The sequence below is a fragment of the Aquarana catesbeiana genome, linkage group LG02, assembly GCF_042186555.1.
Source record: "Aquarana catesbeiana isolate 2022-GZ linkage group LG02, ASM4218655v1, whole genome shotgun sequence".
In the NCBI taxonomy this organism is placed as follows: Eukaryota; Metazoa; Chordata; class Amphibia; order Anura; family Ranidae; genus Aquarana; species Aquarana catesbeiana.
Genome location: NC_133325.1, coordinates 357,754,730 through 357,778,656, shown reverse-complemented (window position 1 = coordinate 357,778,656; position 23,927 = coordinate 357,754,730). Strand labels below are relative to the sequence as shown.

Here is a 23,927-nt window from a genome sequence, read left to right as displayed (position 1 = left end):
GAGATTGTTGATGTCAGCAGTCATTTCAATCTTGTATTTTACAAAGAACTGCATACTTCATTATACTGTAACCAGGTAAAGTGAATGAAATGTTCTGGTACCTTTTCAGTAATCTTAGGCTGCTGCACTTTGCAGCTCAGCTACTTGCACAATGCTTCAGAGATTTTCAAACAAGATGAAAAATCTCTGGTGCATTAACCTATACTACCTGGTTGTTGTCATCGTCGCCGCACCCCCCCCCCAAAATGCAGTCCTTACCCACAAAATGCCACCTTAAGCCGTTTTAGACATAGCTTCTGTTAATCTGAAAATCAAGCACCAGTACATAAAATTAAAATAATCTGGTATTCTGTGCTCCTAAAGAAATAAAGCATAAAAGGTAAAAGATGCCCATTTTAACTTCCCCTATTGGATATCCAAAGCAATATACTGAGAAATTTGACTTTGGACAATGCCCTGACAATAGAACCAAAAGTAGGGAATATTCTCCCTGAGGTCACAGACAGCAGTAAACACTTAGTAGGGGAGCAAACCTTTCTCTACACTAAGAATTAGATTGAGGGGGAAAAATTCAATTTTAGAACAGCTTAGATATCTGTCAAATATTTTGTGTTGTAGTTGAAAATATCAAGTTACCAAAATTGACTCTTAGTAAAATAAACTGCACACTGGGTTTCATGCACAGAAACCAAAATACCAAAACCTATATTTCAAATGACAAAAAAAAAAAAAAAAAAAAAAAAAAGGTTTACAATTCTGTCCAGAAAAACAGTTATGTTGATATTTAGTTTACCTAACAAAATCAGCATCTTAAACATTAGCTAGTTACTTAGAGCATAAGTATTTGGTCCTAGAAAACATATACTGCATGTATTTAATCTTTATGCAGCCCATTGACAGATTCATCTTTCAACCGTTAAGAAAAGCTACATGGTTTGGCTACTTTACAAACCATTTAAGGTATGTATAGATATTGGGTGTCCATCTTCTAAATAAGCAGAGTTACGTGATGATGAGACCTTAGGCAAGAGACAAAGTTTGAATAGGATCTGCTGACAGTCCATACAGCTAGATAGCACTAGAGCTCCTGGATTTACTAAAGGAAATAGGCCGTTAACCTAGCAAAGCTTATGTTATTTTACAAAGTAGATGTTAGTGAATCTTTGTTCACTTTAAAAACCCAATCGTGTTGGGGAAAAAAAAAACAACAAAAAAAACAGGATTTTTGCTTGCACATGATTGGGTATTCAAAATGAACACAGCTTCAAACTTGTTCATTTACATTCAATATGCGAAACGAACATTCACTATGCTAAGGCAGGCCGTACACGGTTCGAATCTTAGCCGGTTCAGCAGGAATCAGCCAAGATTTGAACCATGTATGGGTAGGCTAAATGTAGCAAGTTGATTGATCGTTCAACTTGGGTAAAACCAGCCTGACGGATTTTACTTACGATTATCGCTAGCAGCTGGTATAGCCACTATTAATAATCACTGTCTTCTCCCCGTGGGAACAGTTTGCCCCCAGGAGAATGCAATGGCTCGGCAGAAGGAAACCCAATTCTCACATCAATGCTGTCTGTGTCGATGGGGGAATTGAGCGAATTTCTCTTTGCAGGAAAAAAAGTTGCACCATGTATGGCCAGCTTAAGTGAACAACTTCTACTCCTTTGGTAAACCAACATCATTGTTTCCCGATAACTGACTGCTGTTTGGAGTCTATGACTGAATTTAGCCTGATCAGTAGCTAGAATTGGGTGCAACAGTATGTTCTATCACAAAGTTATCCCTCATTCCCTTCTTCAGATTCTGTAGGGAATACAACATAAATAAATACACAGTATCAATGGGATACATATGAACTATACACCAAATAAAAAAGGACTGATCTAAATTTTCTAAAATCATCATGGTGTAGACATTTTGTGGCATTTGATCCCTTGCATAATGTTAGCTGCTAAAAACAAAATTCAGATGAATATGTTTGAAAGAAAATCTGAATGCAAATGGCTTTATGTGCTGAACAGTCCACAGAACTGTAAAATGTGGAATGCAGCTACCAAATGATCAGAGTCATTCAGTCATTCAGCAAGTTGACCAGATGCAATCTATAAGGTGACCGAACAGCAGCCTATGGGCCTGAGACTTGCTACACATCAAACTGCAGGGGGGGCCATCTGCAATACATGAACTTTCGGAAACTGACCATGCAGACTAATGCAAGATGTCGTCTGGTATTTACTATATATATTCTCTACAAAAACAAATATGGACATGCCACAGAGAACTGCTGCTGCCTATACATGCTGCAATTTACAGAACTAAAATATTACTGCACAATTAAACAGATGACATCACTACTCTTTGCTTTAACACAGTATTGCTAATTGCTAATATTCTGTGCTAGTCTAACAATAAATGTGGTGGGATCCACTGCATTTTATTGTTAAACTGCAAAACTGGGATTTGAGTGCCAAATTTTGAGTCAATGGACTCTACAGACTAACCTTTTAACATGTGTCCTTCTATTTTATATGTTGAAATTGTATGCTGCTGAAACAAATATTGGGGTCCATCAAACAATGTCTACTGCCTTTCACTATGCTGCCTTTTGATTGCTTTTGGGGTGTGCTAAAAAAAAAAATCCCCAAATTCCCATTACAAGTAAGTCCTTTCAATATCAGAGCAGGATTATTGCACTGAAAGAGTGTTGTGTCATTCACCAGCAAAAGTTTCATTTGTAAACATAACCTGCCTTGCCAAAGACACAGCGGGCCGTCACTACACTTACAAAAAAAACAGGTTACGAGCCAAACTGGACGGGTTAAGAAGAAGGCTGTAGCCAGCAGCTATCATGCTGTTGCATATGCTTAGTATACTTACAAAGCATTTTATTTAGTTTTTTGCTTTCCCAAAAATAAGATGAGAGACAAAACAACAGACTTTTTATTAATGGAGAGACAGCTCTGTTTAGTTAGACAAAGCGACTTGTTTCATTAGTGTTGCCACTGGAAAGGTTCCTGGCCTCCTTGCTCTCAAGACTCCAACCTGCATTGATTTATTCCCTTATACAGTGCTCTCATTTCACAAACCACATCCCCTCATGTGGGAGAAGAGTTAAATAATAATTAATGTTACTAGAAAGATGAGTTTTAAAAATAAAAACTCGGTTGTAGCTTCAGATCCTTGTGATACGGAGAGGTCATGTTTCAGGAAGCTGATTAATGTCTGTCAGTTTTGTATCATTTAGGATGGCTCGGATGACCTCCAAAGACTCAGTCTGCCGAATGCGCTCCAGCTGCACCTGAAAGGAACCAGCAACCAAAAGAAATAGTTAAAGTAGGGTTCCACCCAAAAAAAAAAAAACATGAAAAATCCTAAAAAAAAAAATACAAAAAAACATTTGGATATATATTTTTTTTTACTTACCTCTAAATGCCTGTTGCTAGGGGGTCCCTCGTAGTCTGCCTCTTCCAGTGCCTGGGCTGGTGACATCACTTCCCCCTTGGCACAGGAAGGGCTCAGCTCTGCTCCCTCCCTCCTGTCAATCATCTGGGACCCATTACAGGTCCCAGGTGACTGAGCGGCCAATCATTGATTGAACTTTGTATCAGAGCGCATCAATCTATGTTATATGCTTTAATTTTTAGGGGATTCTGACCACTATATAATTGAAGCAGCTTGATATCATGGTCAATCCAAACATTTTTTTTTTTTTCTATTTAATTAATTGCACGTGCATTCACATACATTTGATTTACACTTATTTGATTGTATATGTCACGCTAGAACATTATTGCGCTTGGTGTTTTTGTTTATTTACAATCACGGCGCGTGGCGTCGCTCGCGCATGCGCAGTGGGTGCCAGGCTGTGAAGCTACAGCCCGGCGCCCACAGTTGCAATGCCGGCGCCGCTGAATGGAGGGGGAGACGAGCGGGGCTTCGATCCCCCGCATTACTGGACCCTGGGACAGGTAAGTGTCCAATTAAAAGTCAGCAGCTGCAGTATTTGTAGCTGCTGACTTTTAATTTTTTTTTTTTTTGACTGGACCTCCTCTTTAATGCGACAGTCTGACTGCACAACAGGAGCATGTAAAAGGCAACTGGACATGTAGGACAACAATAAATAACAATTACATGGGCTGACTCAATGTTAGCCCTAAACCCTCGTTCACACTGGTACAACATGTCATATGATTTGACAGGTTCAAATCGTATGGCAAGTTGCACCCTATTGTCGGTAATGGAACTGTTGAAATAGGGGTGATGCCAACTGTGTGTTGCGGCACCAATTTGAAAGAAGCTCCTGCATTATTTATGCTGATTTCAGGGGCGACTTGTATAAACTGACACCCGTACATGAAGTCGCACAGATGTCAGGCAAGTTGCACCTGAAGTCACACTGACATTCGGCTTCGAGATCGTTCGATTTCAAGTGAAGTTACACAATGTCAAAGTTGGATTTGGTGTAAAAGTCAGTAAGTGACTACATGTAAAGTGAAAGAAGGTTCACCACTGCAAAGCACTGCAGAGATTATTATCAGGGGGAAATCTATATACTATACTAGCAGCACACATGTACAAAGGAGACATACAGAAGCTGCCATTGTTGACAACCTCCTGGAAATTCTAGCTTCTTGGCGGTTTTTGGCTTCAGTGCTTATTAAGAAACGGACACAAAACAAACAAAAATACGAATTTAAAAAATCCATAACTCTACATCGCTGTAAAGCGCTGCGCAAATTGTTGGTGCTACAGTATATAAATCCTGTATAATAATAATCTGTGCAGGTCTTCAGGGTCTGTAACTTCAACGACTAAAACCACTGAATCAACACAACTTGCATTTCCAGAATGGAAGGTCAGCAATGACTGCTACTATATTTCCAAAGCAGAGGTCTTCTTTAAAGCAGAACTCCAGCCAAAAAAAAGAAAAATTAATAGCTCTTTAAAATGTAAAATAAAAAAAACATTTGCTGCAATATTCATCTTCAATCCAGTACCATAGTACTTTCTCAGCCTGATGGCCAGCCTCATTTAACCCACATCCTTTGAGCCCATGTTGTCCTGTACTACTGCAATATTGACCAACATAACCTTTGGCTGAAATTTCTATTATTTTAGCCCATCTTTGGTACAAATAATCTATTGATCTAGCTAGGTTAGGCTGGAGGGGGGCTGTTACTCTTTTAAAGGTTTATCAATGCTTTTCAGTTGGATTGTGGTCTGACCTTTGAATGGGTCATGCTACTTTCAGTTTCACAGCTTTTATTAGTCAATAAAAATGAACCACACTTTATCATAGACGTTTGATTCACCTGCAACGTTTGGGATAACTTCACAAAATCTCTCTGCACTTGCTCGCTGACATCCAACTCGGTCTGCAGTCTCTGTGCCTTGTTCTTTTCTTCAAATAAAAGCTGTTCCAGGCTAGTCTGAAAATAGAGCTTTAGTGTTGATGTTCACAAATACATGTAACATTACAGCCAAACAGTTGTTTCATATCATATATTGCCAATGCAATAATAAAAGTACAGAGTTTGAAAAATAACAGGCAAGAAAAGTACCAAAAAACCCACCAAAGTTTTAGCAAGGCATTAAAAAGGGAACACTAGTTGACTAGGAGAAAGATTTTTACAAACACTATATGACCTTGCCTACACAGGGCCTATATATGTATAACAGTGCATTACAAACAATCCCTCTTTTCCACATGAGCTGAGCAAGCGAATCCATTGTGCGGGATTACTACAAATAGGAGTGCAAGCAAAGCACAAATAAAATGACCCGGCTGATAAAGAAAACATATACAAGCAGCAAGCCCCTTTGCAAGCAAATAGTCACAGATGAACACAGCAGCAAACAATCATGCAAACTGGCAAGCTAGTCACAAAGTATTCATGGGCCAGGAAAACTCTAACAGTATGGCTCCAAGATGTCGGATTCTATCGGCTAGTGGTTGGTTCTTTTATACGGTTTTTAAAAGACACACGTGATTGTAACTTGTTACATCATGCAAAAGGCCAGGAACCGACCAGTATCCTTTACAGAGGCACACATAGTGATGTGTTGGAAACATTCCCTCACCTATTAAACTGGTTAAGGAAACCAGTGCGGCATCGTATATGTTACTACCACTTTGTGCCAAATATCAGCGGATGAGCAGAAATCTGACAAATGGAATTAGAGATCACAGCTTGCCAGTTTACAAGATATTTCCTTTAATATTTTCCCTGTTTGCCAGCAGGGAGATGGTGCCTCATAATTGGCTTTATGTTGCTGTCTATATCTAGTCTCCAGCAGTGTCAAGCTGAGTGTTTCCAGTCCCTGATGACATCAATTGTGATAAAACGCGTCAGTGGGGCATATGATCTGATGTCAATATGCATGTGTTCTGAGTGGCGCAGATTTTTTTTTTTTTTTTTTTATACCGATTCATCCGTTTTATTTGTGAGTATAACCATATGTAAATAAATCTTTGTGCTTTGTGGATCTTTCCTTATTATGAAATAATGTACAATGTGGGTGCCATGAATCTGAGGTCAGGAATGAAGGAGGCTCTGCCGCTGAAAATCTCTGAATGCCATTGTTTTGTCTCACTGTGTTGGGGAAGCGTCTTTTGACCTCTTTGATGAAGAGGTTGCAGTGTTCAGTAAGAGGCTTTTTAGTTGAAGTCAGTGGAGGATTATCACCTATCGTATGCCACATTAAATATCTTGGATGTTGGACTTGTTTTTCCACTTTATTTTGGATGATCACAATTTATATTTAGAGATTGCAATTCAAATTGCATACATAATTTTGTATATACCATAGAAGTTAATTTATCAGTGTGCTAGTCTTGCAGCAGCAAGTAGAAAAGATCCTGTCCTGGGCAGAATTTCACATCACAGCTTTGTTCGCAATGAACATCACAGGCATGGTAAAGTGGCAGACAGACTACCTTAGCTAGCAGTGTCTGGACCTGGGGGAAAGATCTCCATGGGATGAATAGTGGCTTTTTCGTAAATATGCCTGGATTAGCATTTTGCCTTAACCGGCCCCACGTACATTTACTGTGGCAGGGCGGCCCGGGTGCACAAAATCACGTACCTGTACGTGATTTCGTGCACGCGGTTCAGGAGGCACGCGCGCCACTCCCGCTGTGATTGGACAAAGCTGGAGCCAATCATTGGGTCCGGCGTCCGCGACCAGACGATCGTTCACAGGAGAGACGGAGCAGCGGTGTGCCGATATAAACAAAGCACACCGCTGATCTGTCAGGGAGGAAAAGTGAGAGATCGGGTTTCAGCTAAGCTGAATCAGGATCTCTCTTTTCCTTCAGTGAATCCACTACCCCCCAGTTAGAAACACCTCCCAGGGAAGACATTTAACCCCTTGATCACCCCCTAGTGTTAACACCTTCCCTGCCAGTGCCATTTATACAGTAATCAGTGCATTTTTTTTTTTTTTTTTTTATAGCACTGATCACTGTATTGGTGTCACTGGTCCCCAAAAAGTGTCACTTAGTGTCAGATTTGTCTGCCGCAATGTCGCAGTCCTGCTAAAAATCGCAGATCGCCGCCATTACCAATAAATAAATAAAAGTCCCTAAATCTATCCCGTAGTTTATAGACGCTATAACTTTTGAGCAAACCAATCAATATACGCTTATTGGGATTTTTTTTACCAAAAATATGTAGCAGAATACATATTGGCCTAAATTGATGAAGAAATTTGTTTTTTTACATTTTTTTTTGGATATGTATTATAGCAGAAAATAAAAAATATTGTTTTTTTTTCCAAAATTGGCGCAGAGGTGATCAAATACCACCAGAAGAAAACTATTTGTGGGGGAAAAAGGACATCAATTTTTTTTGGGTACAGCGTCGCACAACTGCGCAAAATATCAGTTAAAGAGACGCAGTGTGATATCTGAACTTGATTCGTTTAGCACCTAAAAAACTGCCTTTTGTTCCCATCAGGGATATTCCCCTTCCCACTGTTATTCGCAAGGTTGCATTTTTTGTTGTCACCATCTCTACAAGGAGAGTATCTGAGCTGGTGGCTTTATCCTCTAAAGAATCCATTCTGGTCTTGCACAGGGATAAGGTGGTTTTTGCCTTTTACCTTGACCAAAGGTTCTTTTGTCCCACTGTCCGGCTTCAAGTTATCAAAAGGAGATCATTCTAAAATGCCTGGAAGTAGTTTGTAATGAGTTTTTCTACCTAGTAGCCACTGCTTCCATTAAAAAGATTTTGTCTTTGTCAGTAAAGAGTAACTGGCTTTTTGTTCAACCATTTCTCAGTGGCTCAGACAGATATCCAAGCCTATGGCCTTAATGATCAGGTTCAGCCCGTTCCGGTCAAAGAGCACTTCACTAGGTCTGAGTGTTTGTTGGGTTTTTAAGTATCAGACTATTGTTTTGTAGAACAGCAAGGTCTTCTGTGCACACGTTCTCCAAGTTTTACTAGGTGGATGTTCAAGGCTCATCTGATGCCAGCTTCAGGCATTAGGTCCTGGAGGTTACACTTTGAGCAGCAGACAGTGACCAGCTCCATTTTGTTGTGAGGCTGTTAGCGTTTTGTTGCTGTTGCACACCCTTCATTTTGACTGGTTTTGAATGTCCCAACAGTTTGTGAATTCCTGTGTCCCTCAATGCATGAGAAAGAAAATGTGATTTTTGTAATTCCATGTAAATCCATTGCCTGGAGTTCTTTGAGGACCACAGTTCCTTACAACCTATATCTTTGATAATGCCACTGTGTCCCTCAGTGAAGATCAAGAAAATAATTTTATAGTAAGCACAAAGATGAAGCGTCGATACATGACAGGAAAAGACTGAAAAGAATACATGGAGTTCTGCAAATATAATTAGGGGAGAGGAAGGGGAGGGCAAATAACGGGATCCTTCACGGTCACAACTGCTGCTTCTCATTCCTGAGGACCAGAAGATCCCTACTGAGTACATCATCTGGCATCACCAAAGGGGAGATTTGTACAGTAACCAGGACATACAGTATGTTATTCTTAAATTAGAGGAAAATGATTTGACTGGTACTGTGTGCTCAAAAAAAGTTCAGCTTTGAACACTAAATGTTGTAATAGGCACAGTCAAGTAAATGTTGACTCCTGGGGATCAAAGGATAATTATTCTTCTTGGGGAAACCCTATTTGTTATAACGTGGGACTAACCCAGCGAATACAAATGGACTCTTCAAATGGACGCTGACAGGCCTGAGAAAGGAGGGACTCGTCCCCAAAACGCTTTGCCCTGGGAACCATTCCAAGCATACTACAGCACTCTGCATAGGAGTGGGACAGTCCGCATACACTGCAGCTGCAACGCTGGCAAGGGAGGAGCAGGATTCCAGCAAGACAGATTTTGAGAGTTGCAGGCTGACACCATCTTGCCAGTAGCTTTGACTTGACTGAGAGGCACTCTTTGCTGCATGGCTTACTCTAGTGACAGTAGTCCATTTCCTCCCTCCTTCCAGCATGGATATTTACAAGGTGTAAAATTATGCAAATGTGGCACTCGCAAATGTTATTAAACATGTGTGACCAAGTGTAGATGAGTGCAGATGTGAATATACAAAGCAAAAAACATGTAAAGTCCAAATAAATGTGCTGAATGTTCTGATCCGCAATGGGAAAAAAAAAAAAACATTTGAAGTGCAATGGACCACAGACGCTCCAGGACTTTTCAGATGCAGAAACGCCACCCCGTGAAGCTCAGGAGTGGTTATATGCATGTCAGATCAAAGGATTTCTGGTTGGAATTTCTCAGCAGAATCACCAGGCACCAAAAAGGATTAAAAAAAAAAAAAAAAATGGAATAGACTAAAGACGTATTTCCGGTGGCACTGACGTCATTTCCTGCTCCTTGGAATGCACTTCCTTGTTTCTGGAACGCACGCCGTGAGCTGGGTCCGGATCCATCTCTAATCCCTTTACATGCCTGTTTTTATCAACTATTTTGTAAGTACCCATTTGTATATGGAATAAATCCCTTTTCAAACGGTACTTTTCACTATTAGTTCCATTTTTTATCCTTTTTTGGTGCCTGGTGATTCTGCTGAGAAATTCCAACAAGAAATCCTTTGATCTGATGTGCACAACACCACTCCTGAGCTTCTCTGAATACCATCACATAAGCCTGAAGTGACCCCAAGACTGCAAAGTTGGGGGTCATCGCCATTTGGTGAGTGGGGACACATGTGGGGGTGGCGTTTCTGCATCTGAAAAGTCCTGGAGCGTCTGTGGTCCATTGCACTTCAAAAGTTTTTTTTATTTTTTCCCATTGTGGATCAGAACATTCAGCACATTTATTTGGACTTTACATGTTTTTTGCTTTGTATATTCACATCTGCACTCATCTACACTTGGTCACACATGTTTAATAACATTTGCAAGCGCCACATTTCCATAATTTTACATTTCTAGTGAGTAGCACTTTGTGTGTGGCAGCTGCTTTAGTTTTCTTTTCCACTGTTTTTTTCACCATTCAGCGTGAATTTAAATTTTATATTATTCACCATTTACAAGGTGTGATTGCGCAATATAAAATGTGAGTGCCACTTTTGATTCCGCACTGCGCTAGATGTATGCACTTTCCTTTTTCTCTGTATTGTCTGAAAAGCTTTGTTATCACCCTATACTAACGGGAAAACTACAAGAAATCTGGCAGATCTGCTCTAATTTTAACAACAATGCATCTCTAAGGAAGGACTTTTTGGATGCTTTATAGTGTGTGTGGTCATTATATATGTTATAAAACACTATCAAATTGTAAAAGTTTGGTTCTGGAATGAAGTTGGGTTTGGGTATTGATGCGGCCTAGCATTTAATGCCGAAGTCAGAGCAGCTGCCCCGAACAGCCAGTTTTACAGTGTACAAAGTTGGTTGGGGTCAAGAAGCCATGTTTTTGCATTTTCCCAAAACACACTTTGATAATTTTTTGTGGTTATACATTTTGAGTCATAAAAATATGCTGCACTTACCTTGCCGGATGTCTCTTTTCTAAGTTGGTCCTCCAAGGAATTTCTGAATTCTTGAATATTCTGCAGTTCTTTTGTCCTTTCTTGTAAGGTAGACTCTAGCTGCATGACAGAAATAACAGCTTTTACCTCTGTGATAAGTCTATACACACAAGTGTATGGTTGAAAAGCACTGAACAAAGCCAGCCATGACTCGGCTTCTGCATGAATATGAATACTCTGATGCTGATGAACTGAGCAAATTACTTACTAAAGTTTCCCCCTTGAAGAACTGCAGGTAGCAGCATCTTACGCTTTACAATAACTCATATCCTTTTCAGGGAAACAATCCTCTCTAAGGCTCATATCACACTAAGGATTTTGTTGCTGCCAGCAACAGCATCATTGATCGTTCACTTACGTGTTCCTATGGCATTGCTCCCTCACCGACCAAATCAATGAGATGCCTCTCATTAGCAATCAAGAATCTGCAAAATTATGGTCAGTCACTGAGATATCATTATTAGGCAAAGTGGCAGCTAAATTTCGAGTCCATTGAGCTACACTGCTTATTGATAATATGCAACCAAGGGTTACACTGAGAAAATGAGAAATGGACACTAAATACATAGAAAACCGAAAGCCATCCCCAAGAAGCTTTAACCCCTCTTACTTCACACCTGCTCAGTTGTAGCAAGCAGTCCAGCATATGAGGGGAGGGCGCTATGTCCCTCAATGGACCCCAAGAAAAAGATTTAATGGAGCGTACAAAAATCTTATTTTTATCATCTATTGAGGGTCACAGCTTAATTGATAATAAGCAACCAAGAGGCAACCAGAAGCAATCCAAACAGAGATGGGCATACATAAACAAAACAGTTGAACCAGTCCAACAAGGAGAAAAACAAAACAAAGGAAATCGAAGAAACTGGTGTAAAATAGTTTCCTTGGGGTGAACAGTGCCAGACACAACAATGGTAACGTTAAATAAAAAAATGGTAACGATAAAGTAAAAAAAAAAAAAAAAGCAGAGACCATTATGGGCAAACAGATCCTGGGCCTAAAAACAACCTTGCCTTTATAAAAATCAAATGGAGCACCTTACAGCATAATGCCGATAACTTGAAGACCCTTCTAGCAGAATTAAAGACTACAATTTTTAAATAACAAATCAAGCATGAGCATCACCTTGAATGCAAGTAAAAATCAGTGAATGCAAGAGGATGTTGAAAAAGAATAGATGGGACAGACAGCTGACTCATGATGGTCGGGGTAGAACACATAGTGTCTCTTTTCTGTATTTAGTAAATGTTGTTACCTCTTAGCTTGGTCCTCTGTTTGTCCTGAAGAAGCTATTTATGTTGACTTAACCACAAGGCCATGTCATTATTCACATAATTTGTAAATCAAATAAATATAGGCCTAGATTGTGGATGATAGCTAGCAGTCATTTCTTTTAGTAAGAAGAATATTTGACATAACATAGCCTATAATCTTTTTAGGATCAATTTGATCCACTATGGATTTTAAAGAACGATTGCTTTGAATAAAGTTGTGTTCAAATCTTTTACTATATGGTAAGCATGGTCTCATCTGTACCAGTAAAGTCCAACTTACCCCCCCCCCCCCCCCGTAACTTAAAATCTTTTATCAAAGTTTTTTTTACTGTTGGAAAAAAAAAAAAAAAAGGAGGGTCAACGCCAGCAGCCACCTGATCCTTAACTAACATTTTAGACTAGCAAGATAAAGTTTAGGAAATAAGTGCTGTGGCAAGCAAGGTTTAATTAAATTGCTTCCAAGTAAATCCTGACATTTAATAGAACTTGCCTCACCTGCTGCTGCTTCTTTAAAAGCTTGCCTTTCTTCCTAAATAAGTCAGTGCATCTATGCCATGGGTTTACTGTTCTTCAATGGCCTCTTTGCCTTGGATGGTCCCTATAAAGCCATCTTTTTGTGTGCACTTCTGGGAAAAACTCCAAGCTGATGTTAGGAAGCTGCCTGCACTGACATGCAAGCAGCCAGAGTGGAATGGGTGGCACTTGGAATTATGGGAGTTGTAGTCCCGGGAAGGGGGATCGGGAGAGGTTCTGTGCAGTAGTGAGTCCACGCTCCCGAACCGAAAGTTCAGAAAGCAGCACAGAGCAAGCTGGAGGCCGACGGTTCTAAAGAAGCCAAGCTGAAAGTGTTTCTAGACATTTTCCAAAGCATACAATTTTATGTCCTATGCTTAACTGACATATACAAATGCAATTCGAATAAAAACAGTGAGGTGTTAGCATAACTTTAGAGGACAGAGGGTCTTTCATTTGATAGGGTCCATGATAAGGCGAGACACTGGATGGTCCATAGTCCATTTTGTGAAAAAATCCTTTAAGGGCAAGATATTGTTTGGGTGTGTCCAAACTTTGTTAAAGTCACAGAATATGACATATTAAGTAAAAACAACTTGGCAGGATGTTTAGGTCTAGAACAGTGGTCATCAACTCCTGTCCTCAGGACCCACTAAGAAGCCAGGTCTGCAAGATAACTGAAATACATCACAGGTGATATAATTTGCTGCTTAGTGATTGCAGTATTCTAGTCTGCATCTCCCCAAGGTAATACTCAAAATCTGGCCTGTCAGTGGGTCCTGAGGACAGGATTTGTGAACCACTGCTCTATGAGAACCGAGGGAAGACATTTTTGTAGGTGAAAGAACGGTAAAAGCCTCTCATTTTAAAGTTAAACACACAACCTTGATTAGAAAAGTGACAATTTTCTTGTTTTGGTGAAGCAGTTAACTAAAATTCAGCTGGTGGGATCTCATCCTCCTCTAGAGAGGATTGTCTGATGAGTTCTCTGTTGGGTATCTCAGTTAAATATGCTGGGAAATTCAACAGTGGACATTTTAGTCCCTCGCAAACAGGCAGGAGCAACAAGTTGCACTACCAGATAGAAAACATTGCATAACAGAAGAAAATACTTCTGATGTAAATAAGAGGAATGAACTCTTAAGGAGAAAGGGGAAATATCAAAAAACCGGCGTAGGCAATTTCGACCTGAGATTTGTAAGAAGTCCAAAAGGCACATTTATTTCCAGTGTCAAGCTCACCCTTGCACTTGCGTAGTGCGAAAAAGGTGTTCACTGGAGGATTCGCTTGAAACCACAGGGTACATGCCCTCCCATTTGGTTCTAGACACATTGCCAATAAAAAAAAAAAAAAGCTACCCAAACTCCCCGAGTAGTACTCAGAGATCCAAGCTTGGATTGGGAGTTTCAGGGGTGAACCATCAATAACAGCTCTGTGGTCACTACAGTACTGGGTTCTATTGCCAGAAAATGTGCTTAGAAAAAAGGCATGAGGTGAGAGGGCTGACTGAGAAGAAACTGCTGCAATCTAGAAAAAAGCAGAAGTAGTAATTGTACAAAAGGAGAAAAACTTTCAGAATGCAGAATGAGAAACCACAAGGCAGAGCGCACGCACACCCAAAAGCTACATCAGCAAACTCCCAGCCCGTAGGAGAAAGTAGCAGGAGGTTTGAACTGGCGGCATGGGTTAAAAACACTGTCTGACCATTGATAAATAAAAAAACAAAACAAAAAAAAAAAACAAAAAAAAACACACAGCTCAATTAGAAACAATAAAAAAAAGGGAGGGCCCCACAACTGCCTATTATGTACAATATACACAACGCAAACAACTATAGAAAAGGGAAATTTATACCTGCACACGTCTGACCAGGAAGTAAAAAATAGCCACTGTAGAAGCGCCATACATACAGCTCAGTGTACAAAGAGGACAATATTCATTACAACAAAAGCTGGCTAGCCAATCACAACAGTGGGACAGTGAGAGGTGAACTGCCATAAGCTCTGATCCTGATCACTCTGCAAGGGATTCCCAGAAAACTGCCCTGACATAAGAAGCAGGGTCCTGTACTGAAACACAAACTGGTTGTCACTTCAAACTTGCCGTACCATCGCAGAGAGGACACCAGTATATCTAATGAACATGGAAAACATGCACTCCTTGGCTGACTGGAAAGACTTTCAGGATAACAGAATCTGGTCGGAAAATACTAGCAGCTGTTAATAGTAGAAAAATCTTTCAAATAAACAGAAAACAGCTGAGCTAAAGAAGACATGCCTACTCTGTCACCAGCAAAACTGGTCAGGTGTGAGGTGGGAAGAGATGTAGCCTCTAGGAGACTGGCCTTCAATTTTCTATGTGCCTAGTGCCCACTTCTCATAACCCCTGATTGTTTAATATCTATAAAGCTGTGCCCTTCAATGAACAATAGAGAAATAAATATTGGTTCAACTTATCCATCGGTGTGCATTTACCTACACATGTACACACACACTTAAAAACACTGGAAGTGCAATAAGTGCAGTATCCACTTGATTGCTGAGGGTTTTTTCCCTTTACCATCTACAACGATGCTCATTCTCTGTCCCATGGTTTTCATATACTCAGACTTTTACTGTTTTATTATAGACTGTTATTTGCTTAATTTCTCCTGAAAGTGATAAACCCTCTGATGAAGGGATCAACACTGAAATCCTGAAACGTATTGGGCGAACCACAAGGAGATCAACAGTTCTTAACCATACCAACTGTAATGTTTTTTCTCTCAAATTTATGTTCTAATTGGTAATGTATGCACCTAGTAATTTTTAACAATACCTTAATAAATTTTGTTAATTTTTATACATATTTTTTGATCTCTTTATCAAGTTGCCTTAAAAGTCCCATGTTGCTCGGGGTACCCTTTCTTTGTAAATATTCAACTTGACTTATAAAAGGCAGGAACCATACAAGCCTATTACAGTTTTTTGGTGGATACATATTCATAATAATGCACTGTGGAGAATTATCCTTAAAAGATAAACACATTTTGAAGGTTAGATATGCATTACCTTAAACTAAAGTTGCAACTCCCACAAAACTAATGTATTCCAGTGAAAATTACAACTTTTTTTACCATTATGGTGGAAGCAAAGTCCACGTTTTAACTTGTGCCTACAGGTAAATAATAAGGCTTAAGTGTAAGTACAGTGAATATCTAAGCTTGCATTATTTAGGAGATATTCACATGGGATGCAGCCACTGACGTCACTGGCGCATGCGATCTGAAGGAATGGCATATTTGTGCCGTACCTTCAGAGCACCGTGCCAGGGCCGGGGCTCCCACGCGCATGCACGAGAGCGAATTCATCACGGCCATTCATACAGCCAGAGCCCGTGAACCCGGAAGAAAAACCAGGTGAAGATGGCAGAGCAGGAAAGCCGTGACAGTGCTGCGCTGGAGCGCTCCATGTGCAGGTAAGTCTGTCATAATGTGCTGGTATGCAATGAATACTAGTACATTATTGACTTAAATCTGCAGGGGCCTCAATTTTTTTTTGTGACAGTTTACCAACACTTTAAACAACTTCCTGAAATGAAACTAAATAACTTATTCATACCTGCTCTTTTTCTGCTTTTATTCTGTCCAGCTCAACTTTTAAACTTGATACTGATGCTATTAAAAAAAAAAAAAAAAAAAGACACATCAGACTGGTAAAAAAAAGGTCACACAATACAGCTATCAATAATACATTATACATTTATCAAACAAAACAATAGCACAGCAACTTGAAAAGCTAGAGACCTATATAGTTAAAAAAAAACTGGGTACAATATAGAAAAATATCAATGATAAAAGTCTAGCCTGTTAAATGCATTAATTCATGCTTTATAGAGTTTGGTCCCATTTTTGATTCATACCAGTGGAATTTATTAGTAAAGAGTTTATATATACTATAACCAAAAGAAAAGGGACACTATTAGAGAAAACGTTATTATGTTGTTACCCTTTTGCTGCCTAGAAAACCCCACATGGGGGAGATCTCCATTTTTTCGAGAGTTTAAACACTAGGTGTTTAGTCTTCCAAACAGTTGCTCAAAGTTAATTCCAAGAAATCAAAAACTAATTAACTAATGACCAAACTGACCCTAAAGTGTATTTGAATTTCTGCTTGTACAATTGTCTTTGGAAACAGGGACTGACCTACCACTTTTTTTGAAGTCCTCTAAAAATAAAAAAATAAATAAAAAATAAAAAATACACCAAACCTTCCACAAACAAATCACTGATTCAGATGTGTTCAGTAAAAAAATTTAAAAAATGACAATGGCTGGTCAAAAAGACTGACCCCATTAGGTTTTTCATGTCATTCTTTGACTGGTTTGTTAAGCGTTGTCCATACGCATGGTCTTTTATTGGTTCAAATGAATCCTCCTTTGAGAGCACAAGACAGTAATGCTGTTCTTAGAGAAGTGGGATGCTCTAATACTCCTTGGATTTGCAGCAGAGAACAGGAAATGGTTTAAAGTTAGTTGCCAATCATTTTACTATGACTTACTGTATGACAAAGAGATAACCTCAGGGAATTATTGTATACAACAACGCATCTCATCTTCTAAGACATGAATATGAATGACGAACACATAAACCAACATAAAACCTACAACACAGACTAGAAATAGACAAGTAAATCCTACCTTCTAAGATGTCTGCAAAGTGATGAGAGACAGAAGAAAGAAGGACAAAAGAAAGAACGTAAAGTGTCAAGAAAAGGAGGAAAATAAAAGTGTAAAGAGACATACTTTATATTAGTGACAATCGCCATCAGTTTTCTTGAGTTATGTGCTGAACAAAAAGAAACATCAAATAGGGCAACCTAAAGATCAATTGATCTCAATGATTTTTTTTCCTATGCTTTTCTTTTTGATAATCCCTAGCACAAACCAAGAAGACATTTACTGGTGAAGGGTCATCACGTAAGCTATCAGAATACCAAAAGAAAGGTCAAATAAAAGATTCAGAAGATAAACAGTTGAGTAGAGCACCTTCTCTGAGTTGTTATCTTCTTGAAGGCAGTCACCAGGGGCGGCGGCCCTTCCATTAAGGGCGCACGGGCGCCACCCCCCCGTCCGTTTGCCGCCTCCCCATCTATGCATCCGGCCCCTTTCAGGACACCGGCGCATGGATTCCAAGGCGGAGGGGCTGTTTTTTTTAAGCACTGATTAGAGCCAGAGGCTCTAATAGGCTTCAATAGGCCCAGGTGTGTTACAACAGCGATGCAATATTTGCTGTTGTAACACTGATCCTCCCCCCGGCCAATAAGGAAGCTGGTTTTGACACCGGTCACCCGATTGGGTGAAAGGACAGGCGATCCTATTGGATGCCTAGGAGGAGGGAGGGAGGAGCCGCACGGCAGAAGCCACCGTGATGCAGAGGACACACAGGAGCTGCTGCACGCTGCCCATAGGAGCCAGCCTGCAACCGATGGGGTAAGCGCCGGAGTAGGGGGAGTTGGGGTGGGGGGGTTGCTGCTGACCGACCAACCCAGAAAGGAAAAAAACAAAAACCACCAGCCACCACTAGCAGTCACTCTTGTAAGATCTACTTCTAGAAAGTAACTCCACTAAATCAGCTATACCTGGTTGATTGTACTTTTCTATGTTTCGAGTTGCTGCCTTTCACAGCAGTGCTACAAAGTGAATGTTACTACACAAAGGGGTTGATTTATTAAAATTGAAGAGTGCAAAATCCGGTGCAGCTCTGCATAGAAACCAATCCGCTTCCAGTTTTTTTTTGTCAAAGCTTAACAAGCTAAAGTTAGAAGCCAATTGGCTACCATGCGTAGCTACACCAGATTTTGCACTCTCCAGTTTTAGTAAATCAACCCCAAAGTGTTTTCACAGCACAGGCATAGAATAGGATCTGTTCACACAAGGAATTGCAAAGGAACACGCTTGCTTTCCTGTGAAATTTGAGCACAATGCGTTTTCATGAATGGGCTGAAATTGCACTGCACAGCACAAAAAGTAGTGCATGCATTTCTTTAAAAAATGCACAGCAACCTGATCGCATGGTACTTCTGTACCATGTGATTTGATGCAGGAAAATGCATTGCATCTGCAATATGCATTTGGGGTGCTGTTAGCATTGCATTGACACGCGCTGCAGATCGCAAGTGCAGTTTGGAATGTGGCACAGGATAAGCTTAGAGAATGTGGGTTTCCTGCACAGAGTTCTGGTGTGAATGGGCCCTTTATTAAGTATATATTTGTAAATATAGTGCAAGGTAGGTAAATCTAAATCTTGCTAAGGGATTCTGGAAAATTACTTTAAGCCTGTATCAAGTGTTACACAGTAACAGTGTAACTGTTGGGCCCCTTTCACACAAACGTTTCTGTTTTTCAGAGGGACCTGATCGGAAGCTTCATTCTCCTCTATGGAGTGGTGGGTGTAAACGGACATGTGTCCGTTTACACCCACCTACATCCAATCTTATCAAAACAGACCGATGTGGATATGTTCCCCTTCCCGTTCGGCAGTCCGATTGGATGACAGTCGAGTGTAAATGGACATGTGGCCCGTTTACATCTGACCGCCCAGAGAGGAGAGCAGGCTGTGCGGAGCGGACATGGACCTGTCATCCACCTGCTCAGCAGAGATCAGTGGACGAATCCCCTGCTGAGCAAGTGGGTCACAGGCAGAGTCCACCCATGTGAACGGACCCTTATTGTGCTGGAATTGTTAAGTGTGTGCTAAGTGTTACACAACAGTGCTAAGTACACAGTCCTGTATTAAATAAAGCATACCTTCAGAATTCTGTACACCTACTGAATCTGAAATTAAAAATGTTTTCTTATAATTTTACATTGGTCAAAACTTCAAATGTATTTAAGTGTATGATCCTAATTATTTCATATATGTGTCTGTGCTTGTATAAGGGTGTGTGCAACTGTAACCGGTTATATTTTTATTCCTTAGTTTTCTTAGAAATGCCTGGTGATCCTGCCAGTAACTATCTTTGCTGTACCAACCTGACCATGCCAAGCGCAGAAGCAGAACTGTGCTGGTGTGGCAAGTTTGTGTATCATTCCATCTTGGAGTTATTGCATCTCTGTGGTCAGTTTAGTTCCACGCCCCTTGCTCAGTCCTGCTGTTCCCTGTATTATTGTACAGGACACCATACAGTGTCCAGGACACGCCAATGTGAATACTTCTCCACCCACCTTTAGGGCCAGTTTACACCAGATGCCGTTCTGTGTGCTTTTTTTCTACACTAAAAATGCATGCACAGGGTTTACCATGTACTCCAATGCAGTTTCGGGTCAGTGTCCGGTGCAGAAACTGACTGGAACTGACTGCACTGGTGTGAACTATAGCCATTGGAATACATGGAAAACACTATGCATGCATTTTCATGGCAAGTTCACACGACAAAAATGTACTCCGGATACGTTCCAGATCAGTTTTTGCTTACAGTTCACACCACACGCAGTTCCAGTGCATTTTTGATACAATTTGCTATGTTCCAGTAAAGTTCAGTGCAGAAAAAACGCAGCATGCTCTACTTTTTTTTCTGCACCGGAAACCGACTGAAACTGACTGCACTGGTGTGAACTAGAGCCATTGGAATACATGGAAAACACTTTGCATGCATTTTTAGTGCAGAAAAAAAGCGCACAGAACTGCATCTGGTGTGAACCTGCACTTAATGTTCCAGCCCGCATCTTTCCTCTGTCCCCAACCATCTATCCTCTTAAAACCAGGCTTGACCCACATGGCTGTAGGCAAGGAGTGTCAAGGGCTGTCAGTCATCCCTTTATCCCGGTCTACAGCCTAATGACACTTTTGACCATCTCTATGGAGCTAAAGAACTCCTGAGACATGCGACGTTGGCGTAAGCTGATGATTTTAGGATCCGCCCACAGCACCCGGAGCAGGAAGTGAGGAGAGAACGCAGCCGTGATCTGCTTAAATGACATGCTTAACCAGGACTGTCGTGCTGTAAATGGCATTTTAGGGTCACAAATACTTTATTTATTTACCTATTAGCAATAATGAGAGAGTGTGAAATGAGTATACAAAGATAAAATATAAACCTCATTACTCGCTCTCTCTACTTTTTGACAATTAAAGATTATTGGTCTAGGAGCTGGAAGTCTTACCTATCTCCTCTTTACAATTTTCTATTTCAGTCTGTAGGGTTTCTTCTATATTTTCTTTCTGACATTGTTCTGCTTGAATTTGCTCCTTTAAGAATAAAATTTCTGCTTTCAGTTTTTCTTCAAGGTGGTCTGATGCAGTCCGGACACTTATAATATCTTCCCTATATTTCAGAACTAATTCATGTAGTTCCTAGGAATAAATAGAGGCAGCCATTTAAGAGCGATGAAAATGAAGCTGATAAAATTCTTCTAGAATAAAGTCCAAAGAGGAATGGCTGGATAAAACACCTTCATTACGATTTACCCAGACCATTCCTCTTGGTCTAAGCAAGAATGTTTAATGTGCATGGTATTCTTTTCTTCTTTTAAACAAACTAGATAAATAAAGAAAAAAAAGTTCAACAGCAAAACTGTGCATGGCTATGATGCATACTAAGGATCCTGGGCAACTCAAAATGCATCAAGCGATGTGTTTTATTTCCTTTAAAACAATCATGGTATGTCTTCTTGGGAGACGCGATTTACATTAAAACTATAGGCTTCCTTTCACTTTTTCCTCACATGGATCATGCAGGTTTACAATATCCAGATGACTTGGCAGGTAAATAGTCATAGATTGTCCATAAAACAAAGCTCATGCCAGGACGTTTTTGCATGAGACTCTGTTTCTAGGCCGAAAGCAAATTGCCATTAAATGGATGCAACAATCCTCTCCATCTATTCTCAAAATGGTTTCACACCGTTAATCTAATTTTACTATGCATGAAAGTCATGTATGAACATAGGGGTTCCCTCAGAAAATATAGCAAGGTATGAGACATGTGGTGTAAATCTAACCTCACTATTACCAATAACCGTTAAATACCACATGTTGGCAAATACACCTGTAGGAGACTAGCCGTATCAAGTAAAATGCTCTTTATATGCTCACTTAGTTTTTGTATCCATGGACAGAAATAAAGCTCATGATCTCTGTGGTATCAACTAAAATATGTCCACACATAGGTGCATAATTTAGAGGAAGTAGCAAAAACTATTTGTCTGAAGATAGAAATATACCTCAACAGTTTCCGGAAGAATGAAATTTTCTGCCTGTTGTAGTGACACATGCAAGCCATGTTTTCCTTGAAGACTTTCATTGTCCTTCTGTAGTCTGGTCAGCTCTTCAGAGACTTGCTCCCGTGACTGTGTCAGCACAGCCTGAAATTGACAGACAAAAATTACTAGGAACTATTAGTGCAAACATACTCAAAGTGCTTATCTCCAATGCACGGTGATGGTTTCTGCTTCTTAAATTATGGCAAAATGTAGCAGAAGTAAAAGTGCCCTAACCACTAGAAGCACATAAATTATCTAGAAAAGTTTAAGAAGCTCTATTCTATCAAAGCAAAATCACATCATTATAGAGTACCTATTTACAAAACATGTAAAAAATAAAAATTTCTGATGTTACTATTTTCATTGCTTGGATGTATATTGTCATAATGGTTCTTCGTAAATTGTTTTCTTGATTTTTTTTTCTACTAGAAGCTTTTAACACAGGACCATGCAGTTAGTACCTTTTCTGAGGGACTTTATCATAACAAAATAAGTCGCCTAAAGACGGCATTGTGAGACAGGTACTAATTCGCATTTATATTAAACTCACTATGTAGTTTTCCGTTAACAAAATTATAAATCCACTGCAACCCTATTAATAATAATGTTAATGAAAACAACAGCAATATAAAAAGGCAAGCAGCAGGTAGCTTACATTGGCTGACACTGGGTAATGCAGTAAGGCTGTTCTGTGAAATAAATGCAGAGGGACAAATGACAAACACCAATGTCCTCACGTTGGAAGGAGGATAGTAGGATAGAGCTGCAGGGGGGGGGTTAGCATTAAGGTAAACATGTTGCTTTGCCCTGCATGCCAATGCACAGGTTTATTTTAAGTCTAAAGGGTTATGAATAAGGCCGTGGCCAACACTCTGTCATATTTGATTCTACTCTTTACTGAATGAAGAAAGGGATAAATGAGATTACCATCTGTTCTTGAACACTTCTTTTTGATAGAGAGAAAGTCTGCTGAATTTCAGCGAGCAACACTTCTGAATCCTGAGCTCGCAGTGTTAGGGCAGTTACCTAACAAATAAAACAAACATTTGCATTGAATACGTTTTGTCAGAACATATTTACTAACAGAAGCATATCTATTAATGACTATTGTATGGAACATCAAAAGGGAAAAAAAACAAAAAACTTTACCTTCCCTCTGCTTGGTCACCCTGCATACCAGCCAAGTAATATTTAAAGAAGCCTGAACTAAAATAACCAAGTAGATTGTCACTCTCATTTTAAAAGTTCTAGTAACTCGGCTGCAAAGTTGATGCAATAAATTACTTAATTACTAACGTGGCATGTTCACCAATGTCAGGAGTCTGGCGGACAAGATGGGGGAACTAGAGCTACTGTTGTACAAGGAGTATTTAGATTTTATAGGAATTTCAGAGACTTGATTCGACAGCACTCATGATTGGCTGGCACCCTTTCAAGGGAATTCCCTATATCGCAGGGATAGAGAGGGTAAAAAAGGAGGAGGGGTATGCCTGTAGATCAAAAATGATGTACAACTGAATGTGACAGACGTCATCACTAAGGGAGCTAGGGAGGAGGTGGAATCCTTATGGGTAGAGCTACAAAGGGAGGAAACTAAATGGAAAGTAATACTGGGAGTATGCTATAGGCCCCCCAACCAGAGGGAGGAGGCGGAAGCAGACCTCCTATCACAATTTGGATTAGCGGAAAGTATGGGAAGTGTCATTATATTGGGGGATTTTAATTATCCAGACATAGACTGGGTGGAAGGAACCGCGCATTCATCTAAGGCTCGCCAGTTCCTAAATGTCTTGCAGGACAATTTCATGAGTCAGATGAAAAAATGCACCAACTAGAAACAAAGACTCCTTTCACACCAAGGCGCTTCAAAAACACCCTA

At 40.0% G+C, this 23,927-nt stretch overlaps 1 protein-coding gene across 2 annotated transcripts in view; it reads right to left on the bottom strand.

Moving 5' to 3' along the window:
• Positions 1 to 718: 718 nt before the first annotated feature.
• Positions 719 to 23,927, bottom strand: part of RABEP1 (rabaptin, RAB GTPase binding effector protein 1) — a 123,273-nt gene continuing 100,064 nt past the window's right edge. The window contains exons 12-18 of one of the 2 annotated variants that reach the window (XM_073615019.1): positions 22,976 to 23,074; positions 22,010 to 22,150; positions 20,951 to 21,140; positions 16,408 to 16,463; positions 10,983 to 11,081; positions 5,319 to 5,447; positions 719 to 3,304 (exon numbers count right to left, since the gene is read on the bottom strand). In XM_073615019.1, the coding sequence (XP_073471120.1) occupies positions 3,203 to 3,304; positions 5,319 to 5,447; positions 10,983 to 11,081; positions 16,408 to 16,463; positions 20,951 to 21,140; positions 22,010 to 22,150; positions 22,976 to 23,074 (816 nt within the window). In that variant the 3' untranslated portion in view covers positions 719 to 3,202. The remainder of the gene's footprint in view (positions 3,305 to 5,318; positions 5,448 to 10,982; positions 11,082 to 16,407; positions 16,464 to 20,950; positions 21,141 to 22,009; positions 22,151 to 22,975; positions 23,075 to 23,927) is intronic. The other variant, XM_073615020.1, reaches the window with a different exon arrangement.